Source organism: Citrus sinensis, chromosome 3, assembly GCF_022201045.2.
Source record: "Citrus sinensis cultivar Valencia sweet orange chromosome 3, DVS_A1.0, whole genome shotgun sequence".
Lineage (NCBI taxonomy): Eukaryota > Viridiplantae > Streptophyta > Magnoliopsida > Sapindales > Rutaceae > Citrus > Citrus sinensis.
In genome coordinates this window covers 12,525,878-12,548,581 of record NC_068558.1, presented here as the reverse complement: position 1 = coordinate 12,548,581, position 22,704 = coordinate 12,525,878, and the positions used below count along the sequence as shown (strand labels likewise).

The following is a 22,704-nucleotide window of genomic DNA, read 5'->3' as shown; positions in this document are numbered from 1 at the left end:
CCTTGTCAAAATATTGTAAGTTTGTTTGTAAAAATAACCCTTCTACAAAACATACAAAAACTCAATCCTATGTACGAGGTTGAGTAACAAAAGATGATACAACATCTTGATAGCAAAACTTACAGTGGAAGAGATATAGTATCATCTAATCCCTCAAAAAAATGTGCTGTATGGGATTAACTTTGGTGTTGCTGTCCTTTTGCAAATATATAGATACTCTTGACATGTTGCTGAATGCATTAACTTCATACTGCTTACTCTAGAATAACTCGTCCTTCATCAAGTAAAGAACCCAATAAGACATTCATTTTCTTCTTATTTACGACTATTTCATAAATTATTCGCAAAAAAAAAAAAGGTTAAAGAAAATACCAGGTCCAACAACACTGGACTGAGTTGAGCTTATATTCCCAGCAAATGTAGCCCTTGAAGCAGATCCATCATCACAATGTACCGAGCCAGAGGATTCCTCTCTTTTCTACACACACACACACACACACACACACGTATAGATAATTAGTTTGTATTATATACATAATAATTTGATAATGATAAAAAAAATATATGAAACAACATAAATGCTGACCTTGGACGATCTTCTCTTCATTTCAGCTTTGTTGACATTCAAAGACCTCATAGGCTCTTTGCAACCCCTCTTGTTGTGGCCCCATTGATCGCATCTAGAGCATTTCACACTTGAACTCCTTTTAAAGTTCTTCGCTTCACCAGCTTCCTTCCTTCTCTTCGTTTGAGGTCTGCCAGCAGTTTTAATGATCATTGGTGGTAGAAGATTGTCATGTAAAAGCAATGGACAGTTACTTTCATCAGGTACCGGATAAAGTTGGTGAGAGTATGTGTTCTTAAATGAGGTCTTCTTGAGCAAAGTGTGAACATAATCATCCACATTGAACCTCATGGCATCAATACAACATACTGCATGCTTGCAAGGCAGCCCTGACACATCCCACTCCCTACAATCACAGTGTTTGCTCAACAAATCAACTGTAGTTCTCTTAGAAACATCTTCCATCACCTCAAAAGTTTGGTTGTGCCCAAAGATCACTTGCAATGACCTAGACTCTTCTCTAACTACCATAATCCTTCTCCTTACAATTGGGGGCAATTCATCCTTCCAACACAGAACTTGTTGTTGTCTCTTATGAATTAATGTCATTATTTTCTGTCTTATCTCTTCAAGCATTCTCAAGATTGGCATTGCTCTGAAATTTCCAATCCAATTGTTAAATGACTCAGTCATGTTGTTGGTGACGTGACTGCACTTGGTGTGTGTGGGAAAACAGTGTTTAGCCCAACAAACCACCGGTATGCCCATCAACCAATCATGGGCAGCAGGGCTAATTTTATACAGTTCAGCCATATGACACTTGAACTGAGTAGCATTTGCACTTCTACAGGCTTGCCAAAACTCTTTCCTAAGTAAAAGACCTGGAAACTTTTGTTTACAACAATATCTCTTCAAAGCTTGCGTGAACACTCTCTCTAATGCATTCAATATTCTTTTATGTCTATCACTCATAAAACATAAGCCTTCTCCATCATTGCAGCCTATTTGCTCATACAATCTCTCCATAAAGTACACCCAAGACTCGGTATTCTCATTTTCTGCTACACAAACAGCCAAAGGATAAATGCCATAATTGGCATCAATACTAACTGCAGATAATAGTACTCCCTTATACAACCCTTTTAAAAAACAACAATCTAGTCCTACGAACTGCCTACAACCCCCAAAGAAACCCTTTCTATTAGCATCAAAGAACACAAAAAATATCTTAAAATGAGGACTAACTCCACCCCCCATCCAATCTTTATCTAAGGATACTGTAGAACCAGGATTTGAAGCAATAATTGCATGCATATATCTGAACAATTTTGTATAGCTTGCTTTATGATCTTGGCCCAAAAACTCTAAAGCTTTATTTTTGGCTCTATACAGCCTCTGATTACAACATGTTATCCCATATTTTCTAAACAACTCTGATCTAAGCACATCAATTGGTAGCTCAGTGTTAGCTCTAAATAAATGAAGAAAGGTAATACCTATCCAGGTTGAAATCTGACTTCAGTAGCATGCTTAATAGGCTGATCAAAACATAAATCCCTGATATCAGCCCACAACTTCTTTAAGCTGTACTGTTCTGGTATCACTGATGCAACAGTGAGCAAGTCACCTCCTACAACAGCCTCTATATTCATGTATACAGAGCTGGAAAAAAGATTGTATTTAAATTGTAAGAGACATTAAATATTCTTAAAACTAAATTCTAACTAAAGAATTGCTAAAATTGGATAATCAATACTGTGAAAAAAGAAAAAGGTCAAAAAACAATAATAAACGAGCCTAGCATGCTCAATCTCTCAGGCTGTCTTTAAAAAAAAATGACAAAAGTTGGAAAACTCTGAAACACTCATCATCAAATATGTTGCTTCTACAACAACTTTATTTGAGTACATAATAAATCAAAGTTCAGCACAAGCGTACAACTAACAACAAAAGGCTCAATTAATATTCAGGTCTTATTCAGACCATCGAACCAAATATTGCAAGCTATTAAAAGAAAGAAATCAAAGTTCAGCATAAGCTTACGACTAACAGCACAAGTAAACCAAATATTGGCTGGAGTGACATGTAAAAGAAACAGAAGACTACTGTATCAATTTGTATACTGGCTTATAGCCTATCCATGCAAATTTCAGTTGCGGGTTTCGATTTTCTGTGGACAGGTAGTCCTCAACTGACTATTAGCCCAGGACAATGTTGTGCCAATCCCAGGAGCCAAAAATGCAGAACAGATTATTGACACAAAATGATTTAGTAAAGTGATATGGAAAATCAAGCGAGAAATTTTAATAAAATTAAAATAGGCCAGCATAATATCATCACTCAATTCCATTAACTCCAACAGAACCGAAAAAAAATTCTAAGCAAATTTTAAGTTGAAAATCTAATTAATTGGGAAAAAATTAAGTTAAAAATACCACCAAAAGCCGTTGTGGCAAGTCACCGGAACACATCAGAAAATCTATAGCTCACTAAAGAAGAAGATATTATATAAGAGGCAGTTGAATCCGTACCAGCCCACCCACCAGCACTAGTAGAGGATTACCCACCAAGCGACGACGATTTGACACACACACACAGACAGAGTCAGGAGCTGAAGTCATTTGCAACGACTTCGAGCTGTGCAGAGGTGGAGAGGTGTGGAGGAACTGACGAATCGAGAGGAATGGCTGGATGAGAAAGGATGTAGCTTTTAAGGCTTGTTTTGTTTTGTGAAATTGGGAATTAGGGGAACGAAATCGTGGGCTGCAACGGTGAGACATGGTGCGGCATGAAGGAATCACCGAGAAGGGTGATCGAATCAGCAAGGAAGTGGCTATTAGGATGAATTGTGAATTTCTCGTCTTCCTGACCCGAATTGAACTGAAAGCCGGATATAATTTCGGGTTCATTTCGGTTCGGGTCAAACGACCCGAAAGCCCCCCAAAACTCATACATTCAAAATACAGCAACACCAATCTTTCCAACTTATATATCAAAAACGAAGAAAACCAAAACCAAAACTATGATTTACTACAATAGTTTTTCCAAAAAAAAAAAAAATTAAACTAACCTCTTCTCAGCTCCAATGCCAGTTCCAGAACCACGTCGTCGTCTATACTCACTCGTCTTGTTCATGGGTAAGTTGAAACTGATGATGAATCTTGATTTTCAAGCTCACAAATATTTACTTGTTTTTACACTTGAGATACTTGGGGATAAACTTTTCTTGCAAATGTAAATTTTTACACTTTTTGTTAAGCCATTATTTTTTGGTTAATGATTTGGACCGGATAATAAAGTGATGCTACTCTTATTTTCGCGGTTACCCATACTAGCAGAGTGAACTTTTTAAGTTTGTTTAAATTTTAAATGGGCTTTTACAATTTTAGCCTTGTGTACTGATGCCATACGTAACTTTATACTAACTGCAGGGGAGGGGAGTGTAAATACGGAGATACTTTCTATTAAATTGAAATTAGGTGAAACCTCAGGGGAGGTATGTAAAAATAACCCTTGATTGACAGCAACGAGATCTAGAATCGATTGTGGCAGTGATAACTGACAAAATTTTGCCACATCAACAATTCTAAAAACGATTGGGACCTAAAAGTTTTTTTTTTTTTGACTTGTGAATGAGAATCAAAATCTACTGCTTAACTTTTTAAATGGAACTTTTGTAAGTGGAATATTAATTAAAAAAAACTTTTAGTTATTTGTCACTTGTTAATAGGAGTTTTTTTTTTTAAATTATAAAATTATTTTAATGAATATGTTTTTAAAGTTATGCTACGAAAGTAATTAAATAAGATTGTAAAATAAATAATAAGTGTTTTAAGTATTTAATTTTAAAAAAAAAATTCAACATTTACTCTCAAGAGTTTAAAATTTAATGTTTACTAGTAGAGGTAAAATATTTTATTTAATCCCCAAAAGTTTCACTCAAAATACAACTAAACAATAACAAAAACTCTGAAACAAGGTTTTGAAATTAAATAACTAATTATAACTATTAAATAAGTTATATCCAACACGTAGTACTTCTTTTTTAATTTTTTATTTTAAAAAAAAAATTAAAATGAGAAAAAAGGTTTCTTAGGAAATTTGTTTAAATTCTTTTTTAATAAATTTCCAAATAGTGTCTTTTAGTAACATCATCTTTTACATACATACATACATACATTACTTGCACTATTGAGCATAATACTATTCCATAACACCATAAATATAGTGTTTGGTCATGAAGTAGTGTCTGCACCGTGCTGACAATAACGCTCACCATATAATATTTTTCCTTGTCATGCTGATGGGGTTGTGTTAATATTAATCAATAATCACTTAGTCCAAATCAAAGAAGTTGCACTGCAAGTTAGACTTAGGCTCCGTTTGGTACAGCTTATTAAATAGAGCTTATAGCAGTAAAGCTTATACCAATAGAGCTTTTGGACAAAAAGTCATTGGGTGTTTGATTGTCAATAAAAAAAACACTTTTGAACCATTAAACTGTATGATATTTTTTATATTATATATTTTAGAAAAGCTCTATAACCTCTACTCCCAAAAGCTCAAATTTTGGGCTTTTACTAGTACAGGTAAATTAACTTATTTAAGCTAAAAAAACTCTATTAAAAAAATAACCAAACACCATAAAAAATTTTAAAAAGTACTTATATGATTAAATAAGCACTTATGACTCTTAAATAAGCCATACCAAACAGGCACTTAGATAGATGGAACGAAAAGTGCTTTTGGTGTTGTTGATAAATGAATAAAGGATACAAAGAGGCTCCAACTTTATATAAGTCACTCACGGATTTTATATAAATGTAAAGTAAAGTTCATTTTTAATACTGTCATGCTCATGAATTTTGTTGGTCACATTTCCATCTCATGAATTGTGCTCACAGAAATGCAAAAATCATTTTCACTCCCATTTGAGTCAAAAACACCTCTTGATGTCATGTGATGTGAGGGATGCAATCAAAGTAAAAAGTCACAACCAAAGTTGAAGTTAGCTTAAACTTTTATTAATTTGAAAAATTCAGCTTCTACAACCCTCCATAATAATTTTTCCCCCACCTAGTGTGGAATCCACCATCTAAAAGCACTTTTTAAATGTGCTTTCAATGGAGAATTTGGCACCCCCACCACTGCACTTGAATATGTTGCTAAATACAATCTTTTTAAGGCATTTACTGTTAAAATATTGTCATATGGTTCCATGCCCCAAAATGAATGGCCATGCACTGTGAAAGTAAAATGATTCTTCAAATTGTCCAGATCACATGGGAACTAGATTCTGAAAGGCTAATTTAATTACTTTAACTACATAAAGAAAACAAAAACAAGTCTACACAACTGAGTCTCCTTTTACAACTATGCTTCTGACATCAGTTGGGTAGTAGTTAGCTACACTTCAGACACTCGGGGATTTCATGCAGCTCCTTCCATATGTTGCAGTACCCGGACCGCAAAATATCCTGAGATGAACTCATCTGTGTAGATATCTATCTAACACACAAAATCTTGCTTATAGTTTTGATTCAACTACACCAGGTAGACATTCATGTTGAAAGAAAGACAAAACAAAAAAATGAAGAAGGTAAACTAACCGGTAGATGCAAGTGATCGCCAAGAGTTTAAGCTTATATTCAAAAACGGTAGGAATCATCGCCATACTTGCTCCTCATATTGTAATGGTCAAACTTCAGGTTGTCATAATCTACTGGCTTCATCTCGACAGGTTTTGGCTCCATCCCACTCACTCCATAAACTAACTCTCCACTTTTATCACGCTGACGATGTCTTGTTCTTTCTTTCTGGCTCTTAGACTTGCTGTAAGGAGGAGGAACCTCACCTGACCCATAGAATTCAGCATACTCTTGTCTTTTTGAAGACCGGTGCTTTGTTGATAAAGAAGAATCCTTAAAACTGGCAGATTTGATCTTCGGAGGCTTCATGTCTGGATATTTATCACCAGTACCAGGAGTGCGGACTTGATGGGTTTCAGATAGAGGAACAGCTGACTTCTGCCTTTGCACTACTGGGGGCGCAGCTTCATCTTCAGGCATCCTGAGAGTATCCCTCAGTGGTGTAAGGTTTCCCTTGGTGCCACTGGATCTAAAACGAAAGGGGACAAAATTAAGGAACATGCTACCCATCGCCTCAAGGGCGAGCTTGGAAAGATCAATAATCAGTTGTCCAAAAGATGGCCATCCTGGTTCCTCTTTCATGCTCTCAACTATTGGAATGGGTTTCTCTTTATTTGACAGTTCTTTGATTTCAGTTTCTTCATTGAATTCGCTCTCTGAAGGTTGTTGCTGCACCACAACAAGCAGTAGATTAAGCAAACAGTGAAAAACAATGTTAAGAACCAGCTTGTTAAAATTTATTCGGGCAGATAAAATAAAAGTACTTACTCCTTCAAAGACCTTCAAGACTACTAGAAAAAAAAAATGAATGGCAATAAAGCATACCGAAGGCTATTAATTTACTTTTCCACAGATAGAAAATGAACTGGTAAAAATATATATATAAGTTGTATATTTGCAAATTATTCTTTGTAAGTTCTACTCAAATTATTAAGGCTTTCTCAAAGAACATCCAGTAAAGTCAAATAATGTTGTTAACAATAATGCCACCTGCTGATGTGAGAACAGATAAAATGAATAGTACTTTGGAGTAAATATCCTTGAACTAGTTCAAAGCATCTAAATTTTCTATTTTGTGTATTTCTACACAAACAAAGAAATAGAAGTGAAATGATTGAGCAAGATGTATACCGTTCTCGAGAAGAAAAAAGGTCCAAACCCCTGCTGAAGCATGCAGGTCACATATCCAACCAAGACAGCCCCAACAACCATAAGAATATCTACAAAAAGAACCGTAAATGTGTCAGTCACTGAAGGGCATTACTATATGAGATGGAACCAAAAACTTAATTGATGGCAAAATAGAGAAAATACACAATGACACAAACACCTATTACAATACATATTACACAAGGAAAGACCAACAACCTAAAACAGAAATTTAAATATGAAAAGAGAGTTAGAATGCAGATCAGGATGGTTGATCATGAAAGCACATCAGAATGTTGATAACAATAGAAGAAGAGCTACATACAGAAAGTTCAGACCCCACTCACCTGGGTGGAGAGGGGATTGGATTGCAGTTAGGCTAAACAAAAATAAAAAAGAACAGCTATACATGGATGGAATTTTGAAATTTGAATATCTAAAATGGAAATGGAACGGATATCCTAAATAAAAGTGGAAAAGGACAATTTTGGACAAGGTCTAACCTCCAAACCATTTACCCCTAGATGCTAGGGTCGATTAAAAGTATGAAACCAGTAACCAATATTTTGCCTGTCAAATTAGAAACACAACATTCTGATCCACTAAGTGGGATAATTTCAACTTAATATTTCTTTCATTTTCGTTTTCCTTGCTTCTGTAACACAAAATTAATATTGCAACAAGCACTAAATTTAATTCTTTTCTTGTTCAATCAGTAAAGGATCTCTACTTTGCCAGCTGAGGTTCAATTATGCATGAGAAGTTCATTTCATTCATAAAAAGAGTTAAAGGTCATCATGGTTAACACAGGCTCATTCAAGAAATTCCTCCAATTCCTCTCTGGTGCCACTTAGGATGCATGCTTAACCCAACTTGATCACACAAAGATAAACAGGGTAAACTAACCTACGGAAATCACAGAGTTCAGGAATATTGGTACATTGGCTACTCACTCTATGCAATGATACATGAAACATAATGGATCTGGGGTGCAAAGCACACTCTGAAGACAGAATTCTTGATAGAAGTCATCAATATCCATTGTGAAATGTATGTCCTAGTCTCAAAGCTAGCATACTAATAGTTCCCAGGAACACCACGTGGCTATAAGCCATCACAAGCAAACCAGAACTAAGAAGACAGCAAAATCAAAAATATATCAGGTTAAATGAAATGTATTCTTTATTGCCTCTAACATCCCCTTGCATAATGGACTGACAAATAATTTTCCTAGATCGTTTTGAGTTCTTATTTTAATTCAGTTTTCCTCAAGAGAAATACAAGTTCACCACCAATGATATTTAAATGACAAGTAGGAACTCCCACGCAAAGCCCTGAAGGACAAATTCACAGCTTAAGTGTACAACTGGAAGTAGATACATTCAAAAATAAACAAACAGGAAAATAAAATGGCTTTGAACCTGTGGGAGAAATGGAATTGTACTGATATTCACAGTCATCTTGATTGAGAGAGATTTGCCGAAGAGCTGCATTTCCTCTATCAATAACTAATAAGGAGCAGGTGGGTCGAACATACACCACATCGAAATCATTTGAGAACTTAGCATCCTCACTAGGTCCATCTCTGAAACCTGCAACATTTGATTTCCCTCCAGCAATGGTTGTCACACCTACAAACAATTTCGATACTTAAAACCTTCTATCTCATAATATCCATCATTGCCTTTCACAGCCATACAATAAAATTGTTCATCCCTAGAAAAGGTCCAAAATTTTATGACGTATTGCTCAAATAAAATTTTTTATCAACTGTAACTCTACTTAAGTTCTGATACAATGTTATAAATAAACTACAACATTCATTGCCATTCTAGTTTCACAGAGGCTAAGACAAATTTCCAACCTAGCTTCTAATATGAATTGAACATACCTGCATCTCCAATCTTTCGGATAGCAAGATTCAAAGTATCAGCAACATACAGGTTCCCTTTGTCATCCATGGTCACCCCTTTTGGATGATTAAAACGAGCTTCATTTGGCTTTCCATCAACATGCCCTGTGTAACCCTGAAATGACCCAGCAACCAATCTACCCCGACTATCTACAAAATTAGAAATTATGAACAAGAAGACAATTAATAAATCTTCAAGCTATAGTGCAATCCAAAATATTCCAATCAACTCATACGTTAACAGCTCACATTTCATCCAGGAAATAAAGACATTCAGAATATAAAACATATAAACTGGGCACAGATACACAATTAGAGTCTTTATCTTTCCAGAAAAAAATCCTCTGAACTTTTGGTATAAAAGAACAAGTACTAGAGAAAATAATATCCCAATCAGGTAGTTCTATTTAATTTTTGCTTCAGAGCACAAAAAATCTGAATTAAACACAGGCAACAAGCTGCACTAGGATCAAGTTTATGGAGCATTTCCTTTTAAGGATCTGGACCAAAGAATTCAAGGACTTAAATGCTAGTATCAGTTATTATCCTACATTTTCCAAGGAAAACAAATCAGAAATAAATCAAAGTTTTTGATCAGCAAATTAAGGAACAAGCATACATTGGGACAATGGTGGAGTAATTTTCACAATGTTGCTATTAACTTCATCAACAGCAAATAGTTCGCCATCCTCAGAGACACGGATCTTGTAAGGAACCACCCCGATCTCATTTCCTTCAATAACCGTCTCAACCAAGTAACCGTTCTCAAATTGGAGAACGTTCCCATCTGTAAAACACGAACGGATATAGTATACACAGGATCACTTGAAAGAAAACCATTTCAAGTAAACATATACCAAAACATAAAGAATCATAAGAACTCACCTGATTGAGGTGCTTTGGAAGATGACCTGGTTGTCCACTTAAGAAGAGAAGTCAAGTGCTTTATCAAAGGCCCTGCATATCACAATAAAGTTACAATATGGAAAGAACCCAATTCCATAACAAATGAATATTGGCATATAAAATAAAAAACTGAAAAAGTGAAAGAACCCAAAATTGGCTTCACCAAACAAAGCCAAATATAAACTAGGATTTAACTAGAAGCAGGACAAGTGAATATTAGTAAAGCAAAATCAATCAAGCTTGTATATAAGTACCAATTAACCAAACAGGTTAAAAACCAGAATCATAAAAGAAATATAAAGAGTAAAGAGAGGGCGGCGAAATGGGTTACCTGCAGGGGCAGCATGAGCTTGGAATTGAAGAGTGAAAGCGATCAAAAGAGTTAAAGTGAGGAGAAGATGGGTTCCTTTCATGGCTCTTTGAGCCAAAAACTTGCAGAAAGAGAGATCAGTACTTGTTTCTTTAGCTTTAGAATTTCAAGAACAATTTCTTATTTTTTAAATTATTTTGTTGCATGTGTTAGTGAAAACTCTGAAACTGGGCAACAGCTGAAACACAAACAGAAATCAGTGACAGTCGTTTGTGGAGTAAGTGGGTCACTCTGCTTGTACTGGACTACAGGTTGCTGAATTTTGTTTTACAACACTTGAAAACAGCTTTTTGTGGTTTTTTAATTTTTTGTCTTTTTTTCTTTTGCAAAAAATTTAAATGGAAAATAAAAGGTCTGCTTTTTTATTTATTTTTATTTACCCAAAAAGATAAAAAGTGGGTTTTTCAAGGAAAAAGAAAATAATGTGGTGGAAAAGATAAAAAAGTGAAATTAAGAAAAATTGAATACAGTTGGATTGAAATCACATACGTGTTTCAGTTCTCAAGTATGGTGCAGCTCCGCCAAATTGTTGCCATGTCATTATAACCAATTAAGAAATTTATTGGGATTAAAATTAGATGAATTTGGATGTGCTGAGGTCGGCCCTTTTTTACTTCATCCTTTTTTCTTTTTCCAATAGGTCATCAAAGTATACACAACTTCCCATAAATTAGTGTAGACGTATTTTCATGGGGTCCTTCTATCTTACATGCATGTAAGATATATTCTTCTCACATGAATGGTATGTGGGTCTCACACATGCACTATTCATGTGAGGGGAATGTATCTTACATGCATGTAAGATAGGGTTTACCATTTTCATGATAGGGGATGGCAAAAACGCTTGACTGGACCCGTGATTTGGGACGTGCCCGAGCTGATATGTTTTCTTAACACCGGTTGGACCTAGGTTAGGTCTACAAGCCCAATGAATAATAAAAATTAAAATAAATATATTTTATTAAAATAAAATATTATTTTAAGCATAGATTTTAAAGCTTAATCTAATAAAAATAAAAAAATCATAATTCACCAACCACTTAATTTTCACATTTTATTAAAAGTACACAAATTATTTTTTTTTGGGGGCAACAATGTACTTGACGTTTACAAAGTTATCATTGTTCTACTCTCGTCATAATCTTGTTAGATTATTGATAATATCAGAAGGTTAAATTTGTCATTTAAACCAAATACACAGAAACAGCGACGTATTCTGTTCACAAAAATAGCCACTAAAAAAATTTTAAAATAAAAATTTAAAGGCTTGATAAAAAGATATTCTCAAATCAGACTCAGGTTTTATGAATCTTGGTCAAAACCTGATATTTTACCATCTCTATTTCATGATTGTTGTGTGAGAGAACTTGAAAAAAAAAAAAAAAAACTTAACACATAAAGGATGGAATTTGCAAAATCATCTAGATAAAATTGCTATCAGACGGGTTGGTTTGGTATGTCTATTATTAAGGGAAAAAAAACTCTTTGAATTAAGAATATCTATTTTTGGAAAAAAAAAAGCGTTAAATATCTTTTTAAAGTATATTAAAAGACTTACAAAAACAATTATTACGGACAAAATTTCCTGCGCGTCAAAGGACCTTAACAATCATTCTGAGAATGGGATTGGGGGCCCAAATAAACCAAAGTTCATAATTTAAATTATTATGATTGAATAATTTGGGTTCATGATTTTGCTACTTGGGATTCTATTGTTATTATCATGAGTTCAAATTTGTATATGATTATTGCTGATCAGACTTTCTCCTAATTCAATCCTCATGAACACTAACCACGCATAAAGCCTAGTTACATTAGAGAAGAGTGAACTTGTGATTCTCCATTAATTTAAGAAACAAACTACTATAAGGATACGTTTAGGTACTAATGGTGTGTTTATTTGAGGGTTTAGGGAATATGAATGAAGGAATGAGAATTAAACTTATGTTTACTTGGTAAAATATAATTGGAAAATGGAATAAAATGTGTGGATCCCACACAATTTGAAAATAAGGAATGTAAATCTAATTCTCATGGGGAGTTGGGAATGAGGATTCATATTAGGGTTGGCAATTTAAGGGCCTAGGCCGGGCTTTGCCAAGCTCAGGACCAGGCCCATATAATGTTAAACAAGGCCCTCTCAAAGCCCATCCAAGTTGAGTGGGCCTTGACGGGCCTGGGCCGGGCCTCGGGCCAAGCCCGGGCTTTTACGAAATTTTAATTTTTTTTAAAAAAATAAAATTATAAATTTTCAAAACATAATTAACCAATACATAATACTACAATAGGCTAAAAACTTAAATATAATTCTCTAATACATGATTAGCCAACACAAAATATAAAAATACTAACAATACAAGTACCGTATACAACATACAAATCAACCACATAATGTTACAATAGACTAAAAAATTTAAAAATAATTCTCCAATACATAATTAGGCAACATAAAATAAATCATTAACCAACAGCACAATATTATTCAACATTTTCTACATTAACCACAATATTTTTCATAGCTCAAAATCATAATATTCTTCACAATATTCTTCAACGGATTAACCAATTACATATATTTATGCCTTGCTGTGAACTCATATTACATAATCTAACATTCTGGTGATGTCCTCATATTACATAATATTGTATTGATAATACAATAAAAAAAAGTTTGAAGCTTAATTGAGGAGGAGTAACGGACCGGAGTTGGATGGTTTGCTACCTCGCTATTGGTGTGCTTTGAATTCGCGTACTACAGACTGCAAATTGCTGCTGCTGCCTCGCTCGAGTTCAAGTGCTTGCTGCAGCGTCGCGCGGCTGTGCTGGTGGGTTGGGGTTGCTGCTGCGTCGCGCGAGAGATGCTGGGTGGCTGGAGCTGGACGGTGGGTTGCGCGGGATGGCGGGAGATGCTCGCCGCTGCTGCTGGCTGAGTCGTGGCCGCTGGAGTGCTGGTGGTGGATGCTCGTCGCTCACTGCTGGATGCTGTTGGCCCCGCTGTTGACTGCCGGTGGCAAGAACAGTGAGAAGTTGAGGTGACGGTGAGTGAGGGAGGGAGGGAGGAAACGAGGGATTTAGGGATTTTGACTTTGAGTTGGGTTTTGTTTAAAACTAACGAATTATTTTGTTTGATTCACTTTTTTTTTTAATTTTTCAGCTTTTTTTAATTTAAATTTTATGATATATTATAAATATTTTTCTTTAATATATATATATATATATATATATATATATATATATATATATATATATATATATATATATATATATATATATATATATATATATATTATTTATTATTAAGCCCGGGCTTTTAAAGAAAGTCCTTATCTGAGCCCATTGCATATTGGCTTTACAAGTCAAAGGCCCTTGTCTCTCATTTAAAGCCACGGGCTGGGCTTAAAGCCCGCGGGCCTGGGCCGGGCCGACACGGGCCTGGGCCAGCCCGGGCTTTCTGCCAACCCTAATTCATATTCACTTAATTGACTTTTGTATCCCTCTGATTTTTTTCATATTTTCTGAATTACCCTCGTTCAAATCACAATTAATTTTATTAGTTTAAATGTTATTATTATTATTATTGAATTTTATTAACTTTATTATTTTAGTTATTATTAATTATTGTTATTAATATTATCATTTATTATTATTAATTTTATTTTTAATTAATATCATTTTTATAATAATATTTATACATATATCTAGTTAATGAAAATTACATTATTTAATACTATGAGTATTTTAGTAAATTGACTCCCATTCCTATTCCTCATTCCCATTTATTTTGCCAAGTAAACACATCAATGACATTCCAGCACATTCTCATTCTCATTTATTTTTGTCAAGAAACATTGGAATCTCATTCCAGTCCATTCTCATTCCCAACTCATTCTCATTACACCACATTCTCATTCCATGAAGTAAATACACTATAAGCATAATGCAATGAAGTTGGGCAGCATTCAGGATTATAATGACTTGTTTATTTACTGCATGAATCATAATTAGAATAAAAAAAAATTCATTAATATTTTTATTTATCCTGTAATCAGACTAGATTATTAACAAATTATAAAAGTATACTTATAGGAGTTTTGCACATAAGGTTCCATTTGAACCAAAAAAAAAACTCGAGTGGGATAGTCATTCTCAGCTAAAGTGGGATAGTCTCATATGTATCATTGAGTGGAATTTAAATGTTTAAACTTTTAAAATATCAATTAATTTTATTGATAAATTTTGGAGGATTACATGTACTATCTTATCAATCCTAGGTTCACTCTCTAATTGTTGTCACTCCAAATTACTAAAGAGTTCGCACCCTTTAAATCTTAATTAATCCCATAAAACCCCTAATCTATTAAAATTACATTCAAAGAAAATTATGAATAGAATTAGTGCAATTAACACCCTCAAAAGTCTTGAAAAACCCCTTTTCCTAAAGATGTGCCATTAAAAATCTAAAAATTCAATTAATTCTAATGACACCACTATTATTTCAAAATAACCTCTCTCCCCCACCCCCTCTTTATTCAATTTCTACAGTCAAAATTTGCAGAAAATGTTTAATCAAATGATATTTCTTTCTCAATGTCTACTATATTGAGTGTTTTATTTCTAATTACTTAGGATAGCATGTTCTTTTTTTCCCTAAATTTCTTTTTCCTTTTTCGGTTTATTCTATTTTGTTGTTCTTTGAAGTTGCAGGCCGTCATATATTTTTTTAATAACTTAGTAGCATCATTGTTTTGGGTGTCTGTGTCATTTTATATCGATACCGGAGATAAGAAGGAAAAAAAAAACCTTTGTCAAGAGTTTTATTTAAAGCGCAAAACTGAGAATTGGTTTTATAAATCATTGAATTCTATTGCCTAAATTATATTTTGCAGATGGTTATAATTAGTAATTATTAGCGTGTATCTGTTTAAGTTTTAGAAGATGACTACCCAAGGCTAACAAGGGAAGCCAGAGAAAAGAGAGTTTTCAATTTGTTTATTTAGAAAAATAGTATTGTTGGTGTAAAGCAAGGTATAAATAAATAAATAAATAAAATTTAAGAAGATTTTAGAGGGATACCAATAGTTCAGCTCATTACTGAAATACCCCTCCAAGATGGCCCAAGCCCAACAAACAGGATACAAGTATCCACAAATTCGAAAATATCGAAATGGTCCACACCCCATCCGCAGTCCACACTCGAAAATTACCAAATAAGGTCAAACCTGCCGTCTGACTCTCTCGTTATCCACGTCACTCTTCCCCTCACACGCGTTCACTACTCATTGGTTCAACCTCGTGTCCACAAAGCCACGCAGGCAACCCCCATATAAAACCCTCGCAAAGAAGACAGGTTCGTTCGCATTTTCGGTCCCGTTTTAGCAGAATTCAGATTCATTTAACGTAACGTTTCTCTACGGTTCTCCGATCCGCGAGTTCGTACGGTTAGTTCTTCAGTTTCGATCGATCCACTTTTCTTTGTGTAGATTATGATGTTGACTTTGTTGACGAATCTATATGAACATCGATTTTAATCATCCTTTTTAGCTTTGCATAACCGCATTCTGTATTTAGATCTGAAAATTGCAATTGAGATTCATGTTACTTTCTAGGCAACCAAACAGAATGTTGTTGTTGGATCTGCGTTTCCGTGCGCATGCATGTGTGTATTGGTACAATTATGCCAGCTTATTTTGCCGTCATTTTTTTTTCTTACTGGAGTAATAAAAAATTCTTAGATCATTGCATTGCAGCTGATAAGATTATTTGTAATTCGGTGGAGCTAACAAAACAGAATGTTACGAGGATAATTTTTAATTTTCATAATGCTATTATGCAGATATGAATTAAATGTATTCATAATTTTTGTTTTAGTTTCAGTTTAAGATTATACAGCTGAATATTAATAACTTGTTGAGTTCAAGATTATATAGTTGAATTTCTGCTTTCAAGCTTTTGTGGTTGAAATCGAGTTTGGTAGCAGTTATCATTAACCTCTCTTTATTATTCATTCGGTTTAGTGTGAATGGTATTGATAGACTTGGGATATTTATATCGTGGTTTGCAGATTAGGTTGGTCTAGTTGGGACTGAATAAGATGGGAGGTGGATTCAGAGTGCTCCATCTTGTCCGGCCTTTTCTTGCATTCCTTCCTGAGGTTCAGAGCGCTGACAGGAAGGTTCCTTTCAGAGAGAAGGTTATCTACACTGTGATCTCTCTCTTCATATTCTTGGTGTGCAGTCAGCTCCCGCTGTATGGCATACACTCGACAACTGGTGCGGATCCATTCTATTGGATGCGTGTTATTCTTGCTTCGAACCGTGGGACTGTGATGGAGCTTGGTATCACCCCAATTGTGACATCTGGATTGGTGATGCAACTACTTGCCGGGTCAAAGATCATTGAAGTGGACAATAATGTTCGCGAAGATCGTGCCCTATTGTAAGTATTCTTTACGGGCTAAGTTTATCTCGGTTATCTTGGCTTCTGACTTACTATGGGTTATTTATTAGTCAAACTATTTGCTCCTTTTGCCGAATGTATGTTCCTTGATGATGACTGTTTTTCCTCCCAGAAATGGTGCACAGAAGTTGCTGGGCATCATCATAGCTATTGGTGAAGCAGTTGCCTATGTTCTCTCAGGAATGTATGGTAGTGTTAACCAACTTGGAGTAGGGAATGCCATTCTAATCATTGTTCAGCTCTGCTTTGCTGGTATAATTGTGATCTGTTTAGATGAACTCCTTCAGAAAGGTTATGGCCTGGGATCCGGTATCTCCCTATTCATTGCAACCAATATTTGGTAAGTTGAAAATTTACTTTATTGTTTTGAGGACTAAGGATTCTTGTTTGTCTTGTGGCTAGGAGCACTTTGTTGTTTAAAGCTTAATAGATTCGCAATATTTGACATAGAAAATTCAATGCTTAAAGAGGTTTTACTATTTTTTTGCAGTGAAAACATCATCTGGAAAGCATTTAGTCCCACCACCATTAACAGTGGACGGGGAGCCGAATTTGAAGGTGCTGTAATTGCTTTATTCCATCTGTTGATAACTCGAAATGACAAAGTTCGTGCTCTTCGGGAAGCCTTTTACCGGCAGAATCTTCCAAATGTGACAAACCTTCTTGCCACAGTCTTGATCTTCCTAATTGTCATTTACTTCCAAGGATTCCGTGTTGTTTTGCCTGTTAGATCAAAGAATGCCCGTGGGCAGCAGGGATCATACCCAATCAAATTGTTTTATACCTCTAACATGCCCATCATTTTGCAGTCTGCTCTTGTCTCCAACCTGTATTTCATTTCTCAGGTATTGGAGGTTGATGGTGATATGCTTTGTTTAATAGGATTTTGATTTTATTCAATCTTACTAATAATGTGTGCTTATACAGTTGCTGTACAGGAGATACAGTGGAAACTTTTTCGTGAATCTCTTAGGTAAGTGGAAGGAATCTGAGTACTCTGGTGGTCAATATGTGCCTGTGGGTGGCATCGCATATTATATCACTGCTCCCTCGAGGTAATTAAGACCTTTCTTATCTGGCTACTTACCTAACTATTGGCGGCATTTCAATTGGTGGAAGTAACATTATCTTGTTTTGTTTCATGCTTCGTTCAATGACACCAAAGATGTTCCATTGACATGACATGTATTTTTGCAGCTTAGCTGATATGGCAGCCAATCCTTTCCATGCACTTTTCTATCTTGTGTTTATGTTGTCGGCCTGCGCACTATTTTCAAAAACTTGGATTGAAGTTTCTGGATCATCTGCTAGAGATGTCGCGAAGCAGCTGAAGGTATGTGATTTAATGTTTGCGGTTTTTACTTTGTCAGAAAAAAGCGTGGTAGTTGCATACTGCAGTTTTGGTGAGTGTGGCATTGCATTTCTGCCGCTGTGAACATGCTGGAAATAAGATTTGACAAAAGTTATAATCTTGCATACTTTTAGTAGTGTAGTTAAAGTTTCAAGAAGTGGATTGTTGGTCGATCGAGTTAAGGTGTGGCTATGCAAACTAGAATGATTTGTTGGCATCGGACTTGAGTTGATTAGACCAATTTAACCTTCTAGCACCCAGACTTACCTTAATCATACTTAGTAACATTGTGTTCTTTTCATGTAAATTGAAGTGTTATTGCATTTCTTTGAATTAATATGGATGGCAACACATTGCCCGTTGGATCTCTGATGGACCCTTCTCTATCATATCCGAAATTTAATTCACTGTAAAGTTACTGGATTAATCTTGGCTTTATTCTCATACATCTCATCTGAATTAAAAGCGTTATTGTGCTTATTCTTCTTTGTTCAATTGTCCATGGTTCTTTACCTCGGATCTGGATGCAGTTACTGAAACATATTGTTTCTTCTTAACCTGAAAGTTTCAATTAGTTCTTTATTCAATTTGGCCCTAGTCCTAATCAGTTATTATGAATATTGAGCTTTTTCTCCTAGATTATCTGCTGAGTAATATCAGGCACATCATATGTTACAATTTTTCTCTCTATTTACAGGAACAGCAAATGGTTATGCCCGGACATAGGGAGGCAAACCTACAGAAAGAGCTCAACCGGTACATACCCACAGCTGCAGCATTTGGCGGCATGTGCATTGGTGCTCTCACGGTGTTGGCAGATTTCATGGGGGCAATTGGTTCAGGGACTGGGATTCTGCTTGCCGTCACCATCATTTATCAGTACTTCGAGACTTTCGAGAAGGAGAGAGCCAGTGAGCTTGGCTTCTTTGGCTTTTAAGGTTAATATCTCCCTCAGTTTTGAGTGGTAGTTTGGCCGTGGCAATTGAGCTCTCCTGCAAAATTTTCGGAGAGCTGAGAGATGTATTTAGGCCTTCGCTAACACCAGAGTTCAAGTTAGAATTTAGGATTAGTTTGTTGTAATTGTCTTTTAACGACGAAAGTACAAATGGGCAAAAACACAATGCTTTTTTTTTCCTAATTTTTTGTTTTCCCTTGTCTCCTCCTCTCGCCTTATCACTGGTGAGCTTAAATTAAATTTCTTCGATCTTATGGATCTAGAAAGTGTACTTTGATGGATTTTACAAGAACATTGAGGAAAACAGAGTGTAATTTTCTGAGTTAATTATTGGATAAAATTTTCCTGCTTATCGATTAAATTTTGGATATTTATGTAACATCGTTTATCAAACCACACGAAACTGTACCTATGCAATCAAGTGTTATGCCTTGTACTTGAAATGTTCAATTTGCTTCTTTTGTTATTTCTGTCCATTTTGTGATAAATCTGAAATTTGATGAAGTTTTATATGTCCACACTCAGGATGCCCCGGGATCGGACAATGCCACAATGGTGCGCACTCAACTGGCACAATTGAAAGAAAAAGCTGATGTTTGCAGCTTCAAAGTCTCACCTCAAGCGTCTAGCGTCTTATCAGTTATCACATCATTCTTTTTCCTTTATGAGGCCCAGTTGCCCTCACAAAATTTGGCCTAAACAAGGGTATTCACTATTCACATTCACTACGGGCAAAGCCAGTTTTTCTCCTCGTGTCTCTTATTTTGCTTTTTGAATTTCTGTGTCCATGTTTACGGGCAGCTGGACATTGCAAACATGTTGCACGAGTGCCAGCAGAGTGGGATGAGGATGACATCTGGATGCAATTTGCTAGAAAATTATTTTTATCTTTTTCTGAATTATGTAGAAAAATCAATAAAGCAAAAGGCCCTCGTGAAAATCGGAAAAAATAGTCAAGTGCTTCTTAATTAATTGGAACAAAGACGTGGAACATGACAATATGGATTCAACTTGCTATAGTTTTTTCCATGAAATTAGAAGATACCCTCAAATCTAAATTGCATGAAGATTGAATATTTAATAAAATTCGTGGTTTTTGAGGGCTCCCTAATTTAACTTGGTAAGGTGTACATGCACATTCATCCAATCCAATCATCCAACAAATTATGCGCATTAATCATTGGATATATATATATATATATATATATATATATACAAATTTGGGTTAATTATTGTCTCAACTACCTAACTAACTATATTTGTTTGGATTATTGGGTTGTTCATTCTTTGAATGAGCTTTGTGCGCGAGAAAAGAATTTGCCAATAAGCTAATGACATTTTTTTATCCACTCTATAATAAGAATGATGAGATTGCCAGTTCAACCTCATTTAGGTGGGATTAGAGAATATTTACGAAGAATATATCAAAATTAATACTCAATTTATAAAATTTCTCGTATACTCCAATGAATGTCAATGAAGTAAAATGACTCCTGCCAAACTAGAAAGAACAGTCAAACCCTCTGAGGCAACGTTTGTCCATTCATACAAGGGAAACACCCTTTTCAAGTCATGACAATTTTAACATAATAAAACGAGGGAATTGAAAAATAAATAAATACCAAAAGCTAACCAAAAAAAAGAAAGAAAAAAACCTTCACGGCTCATCATCTTCATGTCTTGACAATTTTGACATTTAAAAATCAACGAAAAATATTATACAATACGTAAGCAAATGCAAAAGTCTTGATTGATTCTCTATTTACTTTCTGGTTCCCATGTCATTTTCAATCCGAATTTAATTGTTCTCCAAATCTTAGATATGGAGAGATGTATTTATTTATTTTTTGCAATGCAAAATGAGAATTGATTTCAAAGGATTTTTTTTTCTAGAAAGATTATTTCTTTTCTTTTCTTTTATTTTTTTTGTACGTTTTCGGCAGCGGCAAAACTGAAGCATTAAATTATCCCGATAATATTTACTAAAAATACATTTACTCTCTACCAACTAATGTCATACACGATTGTATATATTAGGCTTAAATTTTGTAGGACCCTCAAGGAAGTGAAAAAGATTGCTTGTCCCATTCCCTGGCCAGAGCCACGCTATATATATATATATATATATATATATATATATATATATATATATAGATTCGGTGGTATTTACTAATTATCGAACATTGCTATATGTCTTATTCTTGATGGCTTAACGCATGCTTAACCTAGGGAAGTATGATTAAGACATAAATCTCTATTTGTTATAATCCCAAAACTGATTAAGGACAACGTTATCATGCTGTCTTATTTGCCATGCCTAGAAAGACATCGATATCTTCTTCTTCTTTCTTTTCTGTTTTTTTTTTTAATTTATTTATAAAAAGTCTTCGGTATAATAAAATATCAAGATCATTTTTGAAATTAAGGTACTGTAATTTTTAAAACATAATTATTGTAAAAAAAAAATTGTAATTGTAAAATAAAAATTAATAATATATAGTAAATATAAATTTTAAATAATAATTTTTACAAAATTATTAATAGTATAATAAATTTTTTATTATACAAGTGAAAAAATATATCAATATAACTTTCAAACTACAGTCGTTAGTGTTTACCAAACACTTTAGCGATGTAACTTTTAAGTTACAGCTGTCCAACTTTAATTTCAAACGTACCCTAAAATGTATAGTGTAGATGTCTGTACTAAAAAATAACTTATCATAGCACACTACTATGTTACATTATCATGTCTTTTTTGTCTTGTTACACATTATATGATGATAAAAAATGCATGTAATTTTTATATAAATATTTTAATTTCTTACTTTTTTTGGTAATCACTACTATGTATAGTTTTTATGAGTACAATTTGAAAAAAATAAAAATTATTTGTTGTTGGGTGTCAATCACAATTTTAAACCAAATCAGTTTGATTACCTTTAAAGTGAGTTTTTTGATGTTACGTTATGTGATGTTAATTAAGTAAATCTGTGGAAAAATGAGTTATCTAAGACCATCTAATATATATTATTATTTTTTTAAAAAAAAGGCCTGCACTCATAAGTTTAAAATTATTTAAATATTTTTTTCCTTGATATTTCATAAGCTCTTGCAACCAAACAACCATAAAAAATAATTTTCAGAAGCTCTTTTTAAGTAGTCGAGAATCAGAATTATTTTATGAAGAATTAAATATCCAGAAAATAGTAAAGATTTTATATAGATATACATACCAAATGGACACTATCTCCACTTTAGTTTGAAAGCTCTATTTTATTATTTTTTTGTAGTGAAATTTTTTGCTAATTGGACATGCGTATCACATTAGCACACTAATAGAATGCACCTTCTACTAAATTTCTTGATAAAGCCTTTTACCTAACTATCCC

The 22,704-nt window shown here is 34.3% G+C and overlaps 3 protein-coding genes across 6 annotated transcripts; 1 reads left to right on the top strand and 2 right to left on the bottom strand.

The window, feature by feature from the left end:
* Positions 1-254: 254 nt before the first annotated feature.
* LOC127900573 (uncharacterized) lies at positions 255-3,700 on the bottom strand. The gene is made up of 5 exons (XM_052435727.1): positions 3,636-3,700; positions 2,083-2,227; positions 587-1,960; positions 373-478; positions 255-274 (listed from the first exon to the last, which is right to left on the bottom strand). The coding sequence occupies exons 1-5, from the start codon at positions 3,698-3,700 to the stop codon at positions 255-257; spliced, it is 1,710 nt and encodes a 569-aa protein (XP_052291687.1).
* Positions 3,701-5,725: 2,025 nt separating this feature from the next.
* On the bottom strand, positions 5,726-10,855 carry LOC102608622 (uncharacterized). 2 transcript variants are annotated; one of them, XM_025099085.2, is made up of 8 exons: positions 10,512-10,855; positions 10,160-10,231; positions 9,894-10,061; positions 9,254-9,424; positions 8,784-8,993; positions 7,345-7,433; positions 6,175-6,882; positions 5,726-6,073 (listed from the first exon to the last, which is right to left on the bottom strand). In XM_025099085.2, exons 1-7 carry the CDS (start codon positions 10,591-10,593, stop codon positions 6,214-6,216), a joined length of 1,461 nt encoding a protein of 486 aa, XP_024954853.2. In that variant the 5' UTR covers positions 10,594-10,855; the 3' UTR covers positions 5,726-6,073; positions 6,175-6,213. The 2 variants fall into 2 exon arrangements, with proteins under 2 accessions (XP_024954853.2, XP_006477864.2); XM_006477801.4 differs by having other exon boundaries at positions 5,726-6,069; positions 10,512-10,854.
* A 4,983-nt stretch (positions 10,856-15,838) lies between these two features.
* LOC102609105 (uncharacterized) lies at positions 15,839-20,423 on the top strand. 3 transcript variants are annotated; one of them, XR_008053404.1, is made up of 9 exons: positions 15,839-15,988; positions 16,612-16,985; positions 17,119-17,346; positions 17,497-17,851; positions 17,934-18,061; positions 18,204-18,339; positions 19,055-19,295; positions 19,838-20,017; positions 20,114-20,423. XR_008053404.1 is itself a non-coding variant. In XM_052438207.1 (8 exons), exons 2-7 carry the CDS (start codon positions 16,642-16,644, stop codon positions 19,292-19,294), a joined length of 1,431 nt encoding a protein of 476 aa, XP_052294167.1. In that variant the 5' UTR covers positions 15,839-15,988; positions 16,612-16,641; the 3' UTR covers position 19,295; positions 19,838-20,423. The 3 variants fall into 3 exon arrangements, 2 of the variants coding, with proteins under 2 accessions (XP_052294167.1, XP_006477866.2); XM_052438207.1 differs by having other exon boundaries at positions 19,838-20,423; XM_006477803.3 differs by lacking the exons at positions 19,838-20,017; positions 20,114-20,423 and having other exon boundaries at positions 19,055-19,673.
* The last annotated feature ends 2,281 nt before the right edge of the window (positions 20,424-22,704 follow it).